General features: G+C 42.8%; 1 protein-coding gene and 1 long non-coding RNA gene across 5 annotated transcripts; one reads left to right on the top strand and one right to left on the bottom strand.

Moving 5' to 3' along the window:
- Window positions 1-2,477: 2,477 nt before the first annotated feature.
- Window positions 2,478-3,969, bottom strand: LOC116086917. The gene is made up of 2 exons (XR_004117199.1): window positions 3,860-3,969; window positions 2,478-2,837 (listed from the first exon to the last, which is right to left on the bottom strand). It is a non-coding gene; the product is annotated as an uncharacterized LOC116086917 (long non-coding RNA).
- Window positions 3,910-16,154, top strand: LOC116086915 (zinc finger protein 24). Of its 4 annotated transcripts, none has more exons than XM_031365128.1 (4): window positions 3,910-4,023; window positions 6,879-7,372; window positions 7,611-7,758; window positions 11,175-16,154. In XM_031365128.1, the coding sequence occupies exons 2-4, from the start codon at window positions 6,953-6,955 to the stop codon at window positions 11,711-11,713; spliced, it is 1,107 nt and encodes a 368-aa protein (XP_031220988.1). In that variant the 5' UTR covers window positions 3,910-4,023; window positions 6,879-6,952; the 3' UTR covers window positions 11,714-16,154. The 4 variants fall into 4 exon arrangements, with proteins under 4 accessions (XP_031220988.1, XP_031220990.1, XP_031220989.1 ...); XM_031365130.1 differs by having other exon boundaries at window positions 3,968-4,040; XM_031365129.1 differs by lacking the exon at window positions 3,910-4,023 and adding an exon at window positions 4,331-4,540.
- Window positions 16,155-16,463: the final 309 nt, after the last annotated feature.

Here is a 16,463-nt window from a genome sequence, read left to right as displayed (position 1 = left end):
ACCAAAAACAACAACAACAACAAAAACCCAAACAAACAAACAAAGAAAAAACAAAAAACAGTTCCACCAACTGGGGACCAAGTATTCAAGCCTCTGACCTCTGGGGCTATTCTGATCCAAAGCATCACCGGGCCCAGTGCTTCTGACTTCCACAGATGCCTGCTTGCATATGGTGTATACACAAACATACACATAAGTAAGAAGTCTCTTTTAAAAAGACCTAAAAACAAAATCAAGCCTATCTATACAAACCTTGTTCATGGGGTAGTTTCACTGATGGCTGCGCCCATCCTCTTGGGGTGCCTGCCCCCCTCTCAGCACATGCCACTCCCAGCTGCTATTCTGTTGTTCTTTTTACTGTGACACTTCCACAATTCCTGAGAAATACTTTCTAATCTTGTTATTTCCTAGCAAGTTAGTCCTCTTAAAAGAATCATAATTTCATCTTACTCATTTCTAAGACTCTGGCACCCAGGCAATGCCTGGCTGTTTTCTGTTGGCTTGTTTTTGCCAGTTAATAAATAAGACATTTTTATAAAGAGAAAAGCAAGGTTAAGAAGATTTAGCTGGTAAAGAAATGAGGCCTAGCCGTTAAGAACAGCTAGGGCTGTTCTTCCAAAGGACCCAGACTAGGTTACCAGCAATTTACAACCATCTGTAGCTCCAATTCCAGGGGATTCAATGCCTTTTCTAGCTGCCAAGGGCACCAGCCACACACGTGGTGCACATACATACTGCAGGCAAAACACTCAAACTCATAAAAGTAAATAAATCTTTGGGCTGGAAAGTGCTTAAGAGCTCCTTCTGCTTTGGCAGGGGACTGTGTGGTTCCAAATGCCTACATCAAGTAGCTCACAACTGCCTATAAGTCCAGCTCTAGGTAATGTGATGCCCTAATGCCTTCTGCCCTCCATGGAGTTCACACACATACACACAGTAAAACACGCATACACATAATTAAAAGTGAAAGTAAATCTTTAAAAAAAATTAGAAGGGCTGGGCAGTGGTGGCTCATGCCTTTAATCCCAGCACTTGAGAGGTAGAGACAGGTGGATTTCTGAGTTTGAGATCTACAGAGTGAGTTCAAGGACAGCCAGGGTTATATAGAGAAACCATGTCTTGAAAAACAACAAGAAAAAAAAACAAAAACAAACAAACAAACAAAATTAGAAGGGGCTGGAGAGATGGCTCAACAGTTAAGAGCACCAAGTGTTCTTCCAGAGGTCCTGAGTTCAATTCTCAGCAACCACATGGTGGCTCACAACCATCTGTAATGGGATTGGATGTACTCTTTTGGTGTGTGTTTGATGACAATTACAGTATACTCATATAAATAAAATAAATAAATCTTTTTAAAAAATTAGAAATGAGCCTCTTTAGGGTTGAGGCAGGGTCTCAGCATGTTGCCTTGGCTTAGAACTTAATATGTAGATCAGCCTGCCCCAGTCTCCCAAGTGCAGAGATTAAAGGTGTGTCCCACCATGTAGATTGTTTTATCAAAAAAAAAAAAGAAAAGAAAAAAAGAAAAAAAAAAAAAAAAAAAAAAAAAAAAAAAAAACACCACCACCAAAAAACCCAATGAACCAACCAACCAAAAAAATGCAAGCAAAATCAGCCAGAGGTGCTAGACCTGCAAAAGGTTATCTCTTACACCCAAACGATATCAAAATATAAGGGGCAAAATGAATTACAGAACATCTCACTGCTGAGACGTCAATTTGGGTTTCAAAGTTTGTACCTAAACTAGGCAGGCAAGGCAGTATATCAGCACATAAGAGGAGGTGAAGAGGTGTCAAGACAACCTTGTAGGGAGGCATGGAAGGAAATGGCCCTGTAGTAAGTACTCACAAGCCTCCCATCTATCTTGTTCCAACAGGATCTGATAGTCCACCACGCCTCAGCTGGGAGGCCTGTGTGGATGGCATGCCAGGTCCTCCACTCTGGGATGAGCCTACTCCCTGACATGGGCAGCCCAGGGGAACAGGATGCTCTAACTATTTAACATTTATCTTTTAAATATGTGCATGACTGTGTGTGTTGTGTACATGCCATGTGTGTGCAAATGTGGTAGAGACAGAAGTTGTTGGATCCCCTGGAGCTGCAGTGACAGGTGGTTGTGAGCTAGGAAGCAAGCTGTGAGCTGTTAACCAGCAGTCCAAGCTAGTCACTGACTGCCTCTCCAGCCCCGCCACGCCCACCACGCTTCAGCCCCGCCACGCCCACCACGCTTCAGTCCCACCATGCCCACTATGTTCCAGCCCCATCATGCCCACTACGCCCCAGTTTGCTTAGATTTTTAAGAAGACAACAAGGGTTACCATTCTAGAAAAGTCCTTATAATAGGGCTTGAAAGGACAGTTTTCCAAAGTGGGTGTCTGCAAAGAAGTACTGTTATAAGGGAATTCCCACTATGGTTCTCATTTGCTACTTTAAAATTAACTGAGAATGGATCAAAAGGCAGAGCGAATTACAAAATGTCACATTTTTACTTGAGTATATTTATTATTTTTGTTTTTCAGTATTAATTTGCTATACAATCTCCAAAAGAAACACTAAGCGTGTTTTGAGTTAGTTCTTAGGAGTCACAATAGAGAAAAGGTTGCAGAAAACAGTCTGGCTATAGCCAAAGCCGAGGGTAAAAAGACTGTATTAAAACCTCACTGTGAGGAGAGAAAAGTTGCAGGGGTTATGGGAAGGTGAGCTCTGGCTGGAACGGGAAGTCTCGCTGTTCTGGCAGCTGCTTGTTTACTGCTCTCTCAGTTCTGGCAGCTGCTTGTTTACTGCTCTCTCATTCGCTAACCCAGCAGAGGCTGGGGACACTTTGCGGAGGTCCTTTCCTGAATGAGACAATAGGGCAAAGACTGAGGATCCTTTAAACGGTCTGCAAACTTGACCTATGCTTCTAACAAGACTTTTTACCAAAACAGAGCTCTTTTGTACGATTTCTGAGACTTCACATGTGATCTAGCAAAGGCCGAATGCAATGTGACCAGCCCACAATTCATTCACTTATTCAGTGTACTTAGTGAGTTTCCTATGTACCAGCCAGCATCCTGAAATTAGGTGTGGGTACTGTGGTAAACAGGACAGAGAGGACCCAACTTTTATAGGACTTTCAAACAACGCAACGTTATGAGATCACTTCTAAGGGTGTCCACAAGCATATGGAGGCCACCTGCAGGAAAGGGCATTCATTGGTCTGTGAGGCTGAGGCTGCACAATAAGCCCAAGTCATGCACGGTCCCAAGAAAAAGCCAGTCAAAAGACCATAGATGAGCTACAGGACAAACCTAACAACATTTTAATGTCATAGTTAAGATAGCTGAGAACCACTGGAGGACTTTAAAAAGGGGAATAAGGTGATCTAAGTGATTATGACCATTGCTGCTTTAAACAACCAGCATTCGTGTATTCTGCAATTCTCTGTGACAAGTAGCCAAAGGTCTCAACTAGTTTCATCTTGTTTCTTTGATAACCTGTCGTAATCTTTGAAACACAGCTAGAGGAAGACAATGGTTTGAGGCATGTTTACAGGCAAACCTTATTTCAGGGCCCAAGGCTCATAAGTAGGAAACACTATAGGAATGTGGGGGTAAATTAAACGATTTACACGTAGAGTACAACGACTGTGGCTAACACGATTATGTCACATTTCCAGAAATGTTCACTTTCGTTAGTTACTCCAGAGGGCTCCGGAGAGGAGGCACGGGGCATCTGTGAAACTGCCGCCCACGTCCCTCTGGCTCCCCTTTCCTTTCTCTGAAGTGGAACAGAGAGCAACAGTCACTCTGTGAGAGGCGCAAGGCCAAGCGCTGCCTCAATGCGGCCATTGTCATCAAGCCGCACCTCCCCCGCTCACCGCGCGTCCCCATGGCAACTCCGGGCTTCGGCTCCCCCATTCCCTCCCGCCCCCCGTCCTGCAGACCGGAAGCCGTGCGCGCCGGGGGCTTGTGGGAAGCGGCTGTAAGCGGCGGAGCTGCGTCTTCCCGGGACGACGAGGCTGCGGCGGGTCCCGAGCCAGAGGTCAGCGGCGTGTGGGGGTAGGGTTCGAGGAGGAGGGGGCGCGGGTAGGGGCCCGGAGGCCGGCGTCGCCTGGTATCCCAGCCGTGCGCATAGAAGGCCGCGGCGGAAGGCCCGCGGCGGCCTGCTGCGCTTCGGGGTTCCGCCGAGCCCCCCGCGCCCGCATCCTCGTCGGCCTGCTTTCCCTTCCCCCAAGGGCCGGTTTTGTTCTATTTCGAGGCTCTGGCGGCTCGCGGAGGATTCTGGGAGACGCTCAAGCCGAAGTAGGACCCGGCGGGTCTCGCGCACGACCTGCTGGGATTTGTAGTCCCGCCGGTCCCGGGCGGAAGTGCCTGTCCTGTATGGCGGGGTGGTTCTGGGGCCTCTGCGGCCCTTCCTGGTGAATGCTGGGAAGAGGACGTCGGAGTTGCTGGGGCAGGCTGGGCTCGGCGCTGTGAGGCGGGAGGTCGCTGAAGACCAGGATCCCGCTGAGTGTCGGACGGGCGTTCCTCCGCATCCCACGAGCTTGGTGCAGTACAAAGTAAAAAAAAAAAAAAGCAGTTTCTATTACGTAGAAATGCTTGAGCTGTTGATAGAGTCGAGTCCAGGATTAAGAACAAATAACTTGGATTTTGTTATCAGGCCATCCCACTCCTGAGTATCTATATGACCTGTCAGTTTGATACAGCATTTTCTGATACATTGCCTTCATCTTGACCGGTTTCAATAAGGTTTTCTTAAGTTTCTGTTTTTTAGATTCTTGGCTTTGATGAACAGTAGCTGTAAGCTTACTGGTTTTTTTTTTTCGGTTTTTTTTTTTTTCGAGACAGGGTTTCTCTGTGTAGCCCTGGCTGTCCTGGAACTCGCTCTCTAGATCAGGCTGTCCTCAAACTCAGAAATCTGCCTGCCTCTGCCTCCCAAGTGCACCACCACTGCCCAGCAAGCTTACTGTTCTTTATGTGTTGTAAACTGTGGCACGGTTATGATTTTGCAAATACCAAAAGCATCAAAAAGTAGCTCAAATTTCCCCAAAGGAAAAGTTAGTGGAAGCTGCCTAAGGAAACAGACTCCGGTCCACTGAGAAGTTGTGAGTGCTCTTTCCTAATAGAATTTGCTGCGGTTGATGCTTGTCACTCTAAGTTTAAATGTATGTATGGTGTGGTGGATGCCTGAGTATCATTTGCATGTTATGTGAAATAGTTCCTTCCCCAGTGTTATGTGATCTGTTACTGAACTATGTAAAAGCAAGTCTGTGACAAGATCTAATAGCGCAGGTTGGCTTTCCCATGTAGATGAGGGATAATCTTGCGTCTGCCTACAAGTTGAGGTTACAGATTTCGCAAGTTGAGGAACAGTTTTCGCATATATTTTAAGTGTAGGGAGTTCCTAAACAAGCAACATAGTATTTGTGTACAGTTCTAAGCATTAGAGGATGATGTGTAAGAGCCCTGAATAGTCTCTAATTCCATGGGGTTTGGACTGGGGTTGCGGTTGATCTGTTTCCTACTCCAGGTTTGCAAAAAAATGAAAAATGGGGGCTAGGTGGCTCATCAGGTAGGGGGCTTGCTCCCAAGATCCCAGATTGCACATAGCAGAAGGAGGGAACTAACTCCTGCCTGTTGTCCTCTAACCTCCATTCCTGTGCTGATGCGTTCAGCACAAAATAAATGGCAAAAACCATGTTTTACTCATCCTACCGCTCTGAATATTTAGTTTGTTATTTTATGAATATTTGCACCACATGTTTGCCTGGTGCCTAAGGAGGTGAGAAGAGAGGCTTGTAGTGCTGGGAAACAAACCAGGGAACACCTTAGTAACTGTTGAACCAGCTCTCCAGTCCCAAGCTTCAGAACATTTTTTTTTTTTAAAGATTTTATTATTATATGTAAGTACACTGTAGTTGTCTTCAGACACACCAGAGGAGGTCATCAGATCTCATTACAGGTGGTTGTGAACCACCATGTGGTTGCTGGGATTTGAACTCAGGACCTTCGGAAGAGCAGTCAGCGCTCTTAACCGCTGAGCCATCTCTCCAGCCCCGCTTCAGAACATTTGAAGACCACTGAGGTAGACTGCTTCTTACATGGATTCTTTAGGTTATTAAATCACCCTTTGTTGACTATATGTCACAGATTGGCAATCTTTTTTTTTTTTTTCTAGAATGGGAAAGACAGTAAATATTACGTTGTTTTAGATCTTAGCTGAAATCATTGAATGCTGTCAACTCTACCATTGTAGCCTGAACAATGATTAAATTTAATGACTTATATACACAAAATTTAAACATTAATGGGGCTGGAGAGATGGTTCAGTGGTTAAGAGCACACTGGCTGCTCTTCTGAAGTCCTGAGTTCAATTCCCAGCACCCACATGTCAGTTCACAACTGTCTGTAGCTCCAGTTCCAGGGGTCTGACAGCCTCACACAGACATACATGCAAGCAAAAACACCAGTGTACAGAAACCATTTTAAAAACCATTTTTATGTCTTATTTGTGTGGGGGGGACCATGCACATGTCACGTCCCACTTGTGTAGAAGTAAGTTTTCTCTAACATACGTGTTGGTCATCGGACTCCAGTCAGCAGGCTTGGCAACAGGCCTTTGCCAACCTTGCTGGTCCTAGACAGACACATCATATTTTCTCAACATGCAATGTTTCTGTGCTTTTTAGTCATTAAAAATTTTACACTACTTTACTAGGGATGCTATAATAGGCAGCAGGCTAGATTGGCTATAGTTTACCTGCTATGGTAGAATTTCAATCAGCATAGGTTATTAATTGGAATTTTTAATCCAGTAAAACACTTTTTTTTTTCTGCTGCTTTTGAATATCATGGTGTACTTGGTGATTTATGTGTCTTTTATTTCTTATACCTTAGGAGTATTTTTGCGGAAAACAGGGTGTTTCTCTATACCTTGCGTCGACTGCCTTTCCTTGGAGTATTGTAACAGGATGTCTGCACAGTCAGTGGAAGAAGACTCAATACTTATCATCCCAAATCCAGATGAAGAAGAAAAAATTCTGAGAGTGAAACTAGAGGAGGATCCTGATGGTGAAGAGGGATCGAGCCTTTCCTGGAACCATCTCCCTGACCCGGAGGTTTTCCGGCAGCGGTTCAGGCAGTTTGGATACCAGGATTCCCCAGGACCTCGGGAGGCAGTGAGCCAGCTCCGGGAACTCTGCCGCCTCTGGCTCAGGCCTGAGACGCACACAAAGGAGCAGATACTGGAGCTGGTTGTTTTGGAGCAGTTTGTTGCCATCCTACCCAAGGAGCTACAGACTTGGGTTCGAGAGCATCACCCAGAGAATGGAGAGGAGGCAGTGACTGTTCTAGAGGACTTGGAGAGTGAACTTGATGACCCTGGACAGCCGGTGAGCATGCTTACCTCATTTTCCTAAGGCAGAAGCACTGACACAGCAGTAAGCACACTGCTGAATTAACTCCACTTGGCTAAGTTAGAAGTATGTTTATACCTCCCTCCAGTTCCCTTGCAACTCGGCAATACCTGGCTGCCCGGCTAGCTAGGATTCTCGTGTCTTTTGTATAGTTTCTGTTATGTGTGCTTAGTGTCATAATTCCTTCTCAACCAAACTAAAATCTTGTTTTCAGGTTTCTCTCCGTCGGCGAAAACGGGAAGTGCTTGTAGAAGAGATAGCATCTCAGGAAGCCGCTCAGGGATTACCAAGTTCGGAGCTTGATGCTGTAGAGAACCAGCTCAAGTGGGCATCCTGGGAACTCCACTCACTGAGGCACTGTGGTGAGGACCAGGGCACCATGTGGTTTTTTTCCCAGAGTGCTTTGCTTGTTCTTGTGGCAGAATCCTTTTAATCAAAAATTCCTATGCATTAAGAGCTTGACTTTTTGATTCACTGGCCTCAGGTACTTTTTACTCGCAGACATCTTTTGCTTTTTTTGTAGTCTTCTTTCATGAAGACCTGCCCATATTGGGCTCACCTCTGCATTTCTCAGCCAGTACCTGGAGACCAAGTCCAGTTTGTTGATGGGATTGCCTAGCTGCCGTCCGTTCCATGCTCTTTGCTTTTAGTCTCCTGCCTAACCATATTCATGTGGTGAAGTTATCTGAACCCTCCTTCAACCTTTTTGTTTATTGTATCACTGAAGTTTTCCTGAAATTTCAGCTACTTCTATTTTTCCTTCAATATTCTACCTAGAGTCTTAAGATGCCGCGGACCGGGGTTTCTTATGGGGGTCCCTTGTTCCACGGGACTAGGGATTCTGGCCAGGTGGGCACGGGATTCGGCTTTGACAAACAGACTAGACACGAGTGGTGTAAGGTCTGAGTGTATTTCTTTAAAAAATGACATGAGGCTTTTACAATCATTGTAAAAGAGAAATGAAAAATCTGGCAGCTCAACAGTTGAGGTACCTCTGAGGCTATCTGAAACATACTGGGTCTAAAGCAGCAGCTATCTCTTCTGAACTGGTGCTGCATCCCCTGGCCCAAGTGTTCTGGGCCCAGGGGACTGCGAGAGATACATGAATCTGAGTCCTAGCCCATCTAAGTTCTAGTGTTAGTCCTGCATGTGTGTCTAAGTCTTTGTTCTTCCAGTCTTAGTGCTAGACTGAAGTCAAGTAGGCAAGCGACCCCCGCACCCAAGGTCAGCAGAGTCTGGTTGCTAGGTGTGAAGCAGGAGGAAGAGGAGTGGAGCCCTCCCTGTTGAGGTATTCTTATGCTAATTCTCTGGTTCTTGCTGGAGGCAGGCAGAGGGGAATCCTGACCTAACACTTTCAGCTAATGTCTTAGAGTGAGAGAAACCTTTCAATTACTCTCTAGTACTTAAAACATTAAACTAGGATAGTTGGAAACATTGTGTCGGCCAGGAGACAATGCCCAATCTTAACCATTTACAAATCATTACTTGGGGTACCTTTATGTCTAATTATGAGGCCGTGTTGATGATTGGAGAGAATAATCTGAAACACGTCTGAGTTAGGGGATACCAGCGACTGTCTGAAATCCAGGAGGCACAGAACTCCTTTTGGATTCTTATTGCCTCTTATCCTTTATCAGGATTTTATCCCCGATATTATGGATGTGACTGGAGTAGACAAGTGTGCGTAGCATTAAGACACTTTCTTTTGCTCTTTCTTATTTTGTGCGTTGTGGGTATTTGCCTTCAAGTGTATCTATGGAGCATGTGCTTATTGGGTGCCTTCGGAAGTGAGAAGATAATGTCAAGTCTCCTGGAGCTAGAGTTACAGATCGTTATGAGGTTCCTTGTGGGTGCTGGAAATTAAACCTGGGTCCTCTGGAAGAGCAGCCAGTGCTCAACCACTGAACATCTCTCCAGCCCCCTTAAGAAACTTAAAAAAGATTATCTGTCTTTTAACTTGTACTTGTGTACAAATGTGTGCATATGAATGCAGGTACTGTCTGGTCAGGAAAGAACATTGCAGTATATGGGTCCTAATGCCGTGTACTTGTTTATATGACCTAGTATACTAAACGTACTGTGCTGCAGTTTGTTTCTGTGACGTTTTGTTTGAGATTGCTTCAGGAGTCAGTCCTTGAAGTAGGTGGAAATAATACTAGCATGCCACAAATTAAGATATGAGCAGCGTTCTTCCCTTAAGAGGGAGTGGTGCCACAAATCAGAGCTGGGGTATAGGTGTAATCTGCAACCCTGGTTTTACCTATTCTGGGACCTTGTTCTATTGGACAGTTCAACCTTCCAAGATATGCTTTTATGGTTAGAAAACATGTCCTCTTCCTGAATGTCACAATTGTCTGCTGGCCTCATTTTAGCAAACTAGTCACTTTCACATCCAGAACATTCCATTTATTTCAGATCCCTTGTCCATCTCCCTTTCATACTTGACTTTTTAAGTATGTAGGCCTCAGGCCCTTGGCTCTCCCTCTCTTCTGCTTTCTTGATTGACTCACGTTTCTGTCATCCATCACTGGCAGCTTTTGAGTGCTGCTGCTCACTGTGTGACAACTGTCCACTCTGTACTGCTTAAAATTCCAGAAAAACTGTTGGTGAGACTTGCTCTTACCCTCCCTGGGGCAGACAGTGCTGACACTTAAAAAATTGAGGCTTTTTTTTCTAGACACATCTCTCTAAGTCTTGAACAATTTTTCTAGCTGTCATGACAAATTTCAAGTTGGAGCAAGTTCCCTTAGTAGGGAAACTTTGATTTATTGGGTATTGAAGTTTTAAGTGTCATGGCTTTAGTTAATATAGGCTGCCCTCAGATTAGACTTAGCTTTTTGTCTTGTTCTTTGAGACTTGGTCTCACTTTGTGGCTCTGACTGGAACTGGCATTGAGTTCACAGACATCTTTCTTCCCTTGCCTTCTGTGAGTGTTGAGTTAAAGGTGTATCTCACCACACCCAATTCTCACCACACCCAACTCTTGACTTTTTTTTTTTCAGTCAGCACTCCTGTGTTCTGCTGTAAGTTCATTGGCTGTAACATACTGACTTATTTCAGCAATAGCTCTTATTTGACAGATTTTTTATGTAATTTCTTTAAAAAAATTTTTTTTCTAATGGTCATTGTTTTTTTCCCAAAGTTTTTTTCAGACCTAGCCATATCAGTTTGATTTTCTCCCTTTAACTGATAATCTATTTGTTGCCTATTCTGTTTTTTTAATGTGTGTAGTATACGTATGTGTGTGTATGTCACTTGTTCAGGTGCCCAAAGAGGTCAGAAGAGGAAGTTAGATCCCCTAGAGCTAGAGTTGTGAGGTTCCCAGCAGTGCTGGGAACTGAACTTGGGTCCTCTGAAGGATCAAATGCTCTTAATGGCTGAGCCATCTCTCTAGTCCCTTTGTTAAATTTAGATAAAACCCTTTGTGACATTTTGCTATCATGCCATTAGCTCATTAACTTCATAATCTTCTTTTTCTTTTGTGAGAGTAGTCAACCTTATATATTCATAGATGTGCACAGTCTGTTTATTTTTAGTTCATGAAGACCTTTTTTTGGCCAGGCATTGTGGCACACCCTTTTAATCCCAGCATTTAGGAGGCAGAGGCAGGCAGGTGTCTGAATTGGAGGCCAGCGTGGTCTGCATAGCGAGTTTGAGGCTGGCAACAGCTGCATAGTGAGACCTTGTCTCAACATCAACAACAAAACCCCCTCTTTTCCTTCAAGTTCTTTTCTCTCCAGGTAGGTACTGAGCGATGTCTGCGTTTTTTCTATTTCAGATGATGACACCACGACAGAAAATGGAGCGCTGGCTCCAAAGCAGGAGATGACTTCAGCTGGAGAGTCTCACGAAGTCCCTGGCACTCTCAATATAGGTGTTCCCCAGATTTTTAAATATGGAGAAACCTGTTTTCCCAAGGGCAGGTTTGAAAGGAAGAGAAATCCTTCTAGGAAGAAACAACACATATGTGACGAATGTGGGAAACACTTCAGTCAGGGCTCGGCCCTCATTCTTCATCAGAGAATCCACAGTGGGGAGAAACCGTATGGATGTGTTGAATGTGGAAAAGCCTTTAGCAGAAGCTCCATCCTTGTGCAGCACCAGAGAGTCCATACTGGAGAGAAGCCCTACAAATGTCTCGAATGTGGGAAAGCCTTTAGCCAGAATTCTGGGCTCATTAATCATCAGAGAATCCACACTGGGGAGAAACCTTATGAATGTGTTCAGTGTGGGAAGTCCTATAGTCAAAGCTCAAATCTTTTTAGACATCAGAGAAGACACAATGCAGAAAAACTTTTGAATGTTGTGAAGGTTTAAGAAATTAGGAGGAACCAATCAGCACTCAGGTCTTTTTCTTCAGAAATGAAGACAAAATTAAAAACATGAAGATATGTGGAAACTATTTTTCCCTGTTGACTGGGAAAATCCACTGGGGGGAAAAGTCTTCATTTACCATTATTATCTTGAAAGAAATGGTGTTATACCTACCTAGAAACTGAAATTTTAAATAATTCAGGTGTTAATACCTAAATTTTCCATGTGATGTTTATATTCTCTTTTTTTCTCCCCAAGTAATGAGCTACCTGTTCTTTGTCCCTTTCCTTTTTCAGACAGCTACTTTATTTCTGTGTTGGTCATTGGAGTGTTGTTCTGTAAGGGTGCGCACCCTTTTATTTTAAAAGGTAACACAGGAATTGTAAAATCTAAAAGCCCATCTTCAAGATTTAGAAACATCCTTGAGAGCTTAGTTTCCTTTTGTTCAGGATGAGTATATTTGAGAAAATAGAAGATAAAGGCCAAAGCCTCAGAGTCAGTAAGCCTTAAGATCTCATGAGAGATGGTAGCAAAACTGCAAAGAGTGGAGGGACACACGGGAGTTATCAAGTGAAGCACGTCACGTAGGTACAGTTGTCCTGTACGAAAACTTGAAAAGAAAAGTGATTTTACCTAACTTGTGGGAATATTACTAATTAAAATGGTTTTCCTGTGTAAAAAGACAGTTGTAAAAGTGATGGTAAATCAGACACTAAGGAAGAGTATAGTGATGTTGAAAGGCAAATGTAAAATAAGGTAATTATATGACATGGCTTTTAGAAAAACTCAAACATCTAACTTGTTTTGCCTCATTCTAGTTCAGGACAGGACATTCCTTGATGGGGTGGATAACAATATCAGGTTTGCTATTTTTATTCCTTTGGTACAAAAGGGTTTAACACCAGGCTAAAACAGCCATACATTTACTATGAAAAATTTCTACCGACAATGCACTGTGCTAGATACTGTAAGCCTGCCGTAAGTAGGTGGGTATCTGTTCCACTCTAAGTCATAAGGGTTTTCCCCATCAGCATTCCCAGGTCACCTCTGAGAGCCCCAGAGTTGTAGTTCTCTTGCCAGTGTGTTGTGTTTGGAGGGAGACGTTGGCTCAGAGAGCTAGCTGGTCAGCTCTTAGCATTCTTCAGAGGTGAGTGCAAAACACACTCTTTTAGTTTGAAAGTTAATGAATCTTAAAAATCCAAACATCATTTCTAGTAGCATTGTGGTTGTAACTACATGTTAAATGGACCGTCCTTTAAACAACTAAGCTATTAATAACTAGTTTATTAACTGTCAGAATTGATTGTTTTAATTTACAGTCTTAACACATTTTTTAAAAAATGTATTGAAAGTAATACATTTTAGTAGTAGGATTCTGTATGCCTTGGCTAAGAATCCAAGTACTGTGGTTCTACTGTTCGATGAAAAACTCTAGATGTTAAAGCATTGGGTAAGAGAAGAGGCTTTTTTATGTAGTAAGACAGGCATTGCTACATGGGAAATTATCCATGCAAGTACAGATATTTCATAGTTCCAGTGATTTGGGTCATATCTGGTGCTTAGTCAAATTTTAACGTGGAAAGTGAGATTTTTGCCTGAGCCTGTTGAAAAGCAGTAATAAATGCCATGCAGCTGGTGAAGTGAGGTCGAATGAAGCTTGTTGATGATTTTCTGATAACAATTATAAGAAATGTGCTTTATAGATTAAGATTTATTGAAGTATAAATATGTAGTAATGCTATAATGTATTTTTAAGTTATACAAGAACATGTAGGACTTTTGTTTGGGTTTTTCTCTGTGGCTGAGAGGAAACAAGTTAATGTCCAATAAAGCTACAAACTACTCTGCTCTAAGGCAAAGTAGCTTGGAATTGCCTGCCTTACTTATTAATAACTGCCTTCTTTCCCAGTAGGATTTTGAGGTGGCACATCGATACAAAGCCTGCAGGAATGACAGAACTCTTAGGGTAGGTAAAGGGGGGATAACCTCTGGGTGGAATGTCAGTCTTAACAATTTTAGAATAGGAAGGCCAAAGCTGCTTAATGACGTGAAAGCACAGAGTGTAGCATTAGAGTTGGTGAATGTGTGAGGTCTGTCTGCTCTGACACTGTGTTCCTTTTGAGAAGGAAGCTCAGACAAGGCTCTCTGAGGAGAGGGGACTGGGCTAAAACCCTGGTGGTATACAGGAAAAGGAAGTGATGGAGTCTGTATTTAACTGACTCTGCTTAAGAAATTAATTTATAGTTAGTGATTGCTGACTTCAAACCTATCCTCTCACACATATTTTGGGGGTACACAGTAATGACGTAGGCTTGTAGCAAGTGCCAAGCAGTGGCCGAGCTAGCACCTTTCTGGCTAGCAGTTCTGTTAAGGCATGCATACTAACTGACCCAACAGTCTGTTTGGTGGCTTTTAGTGATTTTAAATAATCACATCTAGTTATGTTTGACCATTGCAGCCTATCTTAGATCTGTGTGAGTTTAGGGGATGTTTTCTATACTGAAACAATGTGCTTGCTAAGGATGGGATTGGAATACCTAATCTCACCTAGATCTTTGGACTAGAAAAACAAGACCCAAAGATCACATGACTTGGACTTGGCAGGGCTAAAACTCCCAAGGCCAGGTTTTTTGATTGGTCTGTGGAGAGTGATGGTATTCAAGTCCTGCTTAGTAAGCACTACATCTTTTTTTTTTTTGGTAAACAAACTTGAAAAGCTATTATATATGCCCATTTGAATTTTTCACAATGCAAAAACAAAAGATGAAAAAGGCATCAGATTTAGCCAGAAATAGTGGTAATCCGGTTTATTATCCTTCCAGACTTAACTCTGTACATGTTTAAGCAAACATCTTTTAAAATAATAGCTGACCTTTGGAGTTCAGTACAGGCACCCACTCCAGAGCGTTACTGTGCTTTAACCCTCTGTAAACCTGAGGTAGTAACATATCTCCATTGCACATCTGTACTGAGACTTGCTTTCACTCCTCACACTGATGTGGACATTTTCATAGCTGCATAGTATTCCATTGCATGAAAACACTCATTGTCCATCTAAGCAACCCCATAGTGATGGGTTAGTAGGTTCTTTATACATAATAGCTAGGGCTAACATCTATAGACATAAATTTACTACCTATGTAGTTGTGTCTGTAACACAAATAACTAGAAATGGATTTATTGGCTCATATAATATATATTTGACATTTTTTGGGGGGGGACTACAACCTGTACCAATAACTCCATTGGTAGTAATGCTTGTTTGTGTAACTCCTGTCAGTGCTGCTCATCGTAGAGGTCAGTTCTTTTCTTCATTCTTTTGTTGTACCTTTATTATTAAGATTGAACATTTTTTGTTCATTGGCTTTTTTATGTCCTCGTCTGGCCTTGCTCATTTCTTTTCTTTGTTTTAATTATAAAAGTATAAATTACTACAGTTAACACCATACAAAAGGTGTTAAGAGTAGAGACCATTTTCTTCAGGGCTTCTGGTTGGTTCCACTTTCCAGTGTACTGTATATCCAGGAACAGTTTCTACACATTTCCATGTGAATATGCAGAAATGTGGACACCTTTTAAATAGGCAGGATTATATAGGATTTTTAAGATATCTTTGTATTAAATATTCTGGTAATTAAATTCCAGGGTTAGCTATTAAGACACTCTACTTATTCATCAGTGTAATCTTCACCAACTCTGATAAGTGCTCATTTCCTCACATAGCCTTACCTACACTTGATAGTCCCTATCTGTTTGGGACAAGTATAGAGAAAAGAGAAACTGTCCTTACTTCCATTTCCCAGATGAATAGTGAAGTTGGAGTTCTTTACGATTCCCTGAGGGTTGGTTGGTCATTCGAAGCTTCTACCGCTTTTGTATTGGGTTATGTATGGGTGTCTGTTCTGTATTTCTCCCCTCATTTATGGTAACAGTATCCGTATATATTGTGGTAACCCATCCCATAAGGCTTTGGTGAGCACACAAGCAGGCCTGGCATGAGCCATACAGCATCCTAACCACAGAGGTTAGAGAGTAGGCATACAGTTTAAAGAAGGCTAGGGAGAGTGCTCAACAACTGCAACCACTGGCAAGAAGGTTTTGGAGACACTGGAGACCTAAGGATGATGTGAGCCTGCATTCTTACTATGTGGAGAAAAAACTGGAGGAAAAATTCAGGCCAGCAGGGATGTTGAGAAAAAAGTTCTGATATTTTTCTGGGGGCCCTAGATCCAGATGTGCCTAAAGCCTGCCCTACCTCTGGACTTAAAGTTTTTTGAGCCAATAAAGTCCCTTTCTTGTTTAAGATAATTGTATTTGGCTTCTGTCCTGATTAATATATAGGGTATTTTGTATTTTCTTACTGACTTATAGTAAACCTTTGTAATTTTAAATTATAGACTTCATGCATTATATAAGTTAATAAAACTAGCATGGCCTTCTCTGATCTGGGCTCTGTTCACCTCTGCCATGTGCTACCTTAGTATGTCTCCTCCCCAGTTCACACACCACTGGCATTCTTGACATTCTGACACTTACTGAATGCTGACTTTCATGCCTGAACGACTTTCATACATAGCCTCCAACAGATCTCTTCTCCCTCCAGATTCATTTGGGTCCAGGTGTATTAAACTGCTGACTCTGTCTTAGGGCTTCTATTGCTCTGATAAGACACCACAACTAAAAGCAACTTGGGGAGGAAAGGGTTTATTCCATCATAACAACTCCTAGGTTATTTGGGGAGGAACTTGGGGAG

The sequence above is a fragment of the Mastomys coucha genome, unplaced genomic scaffold (genome assembly GCF_008632895.1).
Source record: "Mastomys coucha isolate ucsf_1 unplaced genomic scaffold, UCSF_Mcou_1 pScaffold13, whole genome shotgun sequence".
Classification (NCBI taxonomy): Eukaryota; Metazoa; Chordata; class Mammalia; order Rodentia; family Muridae; genus Mastomys; species Mastomys coucha.
Note: the sequence above shows the minus strand (reverse complement) of the source record. Positions and strands in the feature narration are given on the sequence as shown.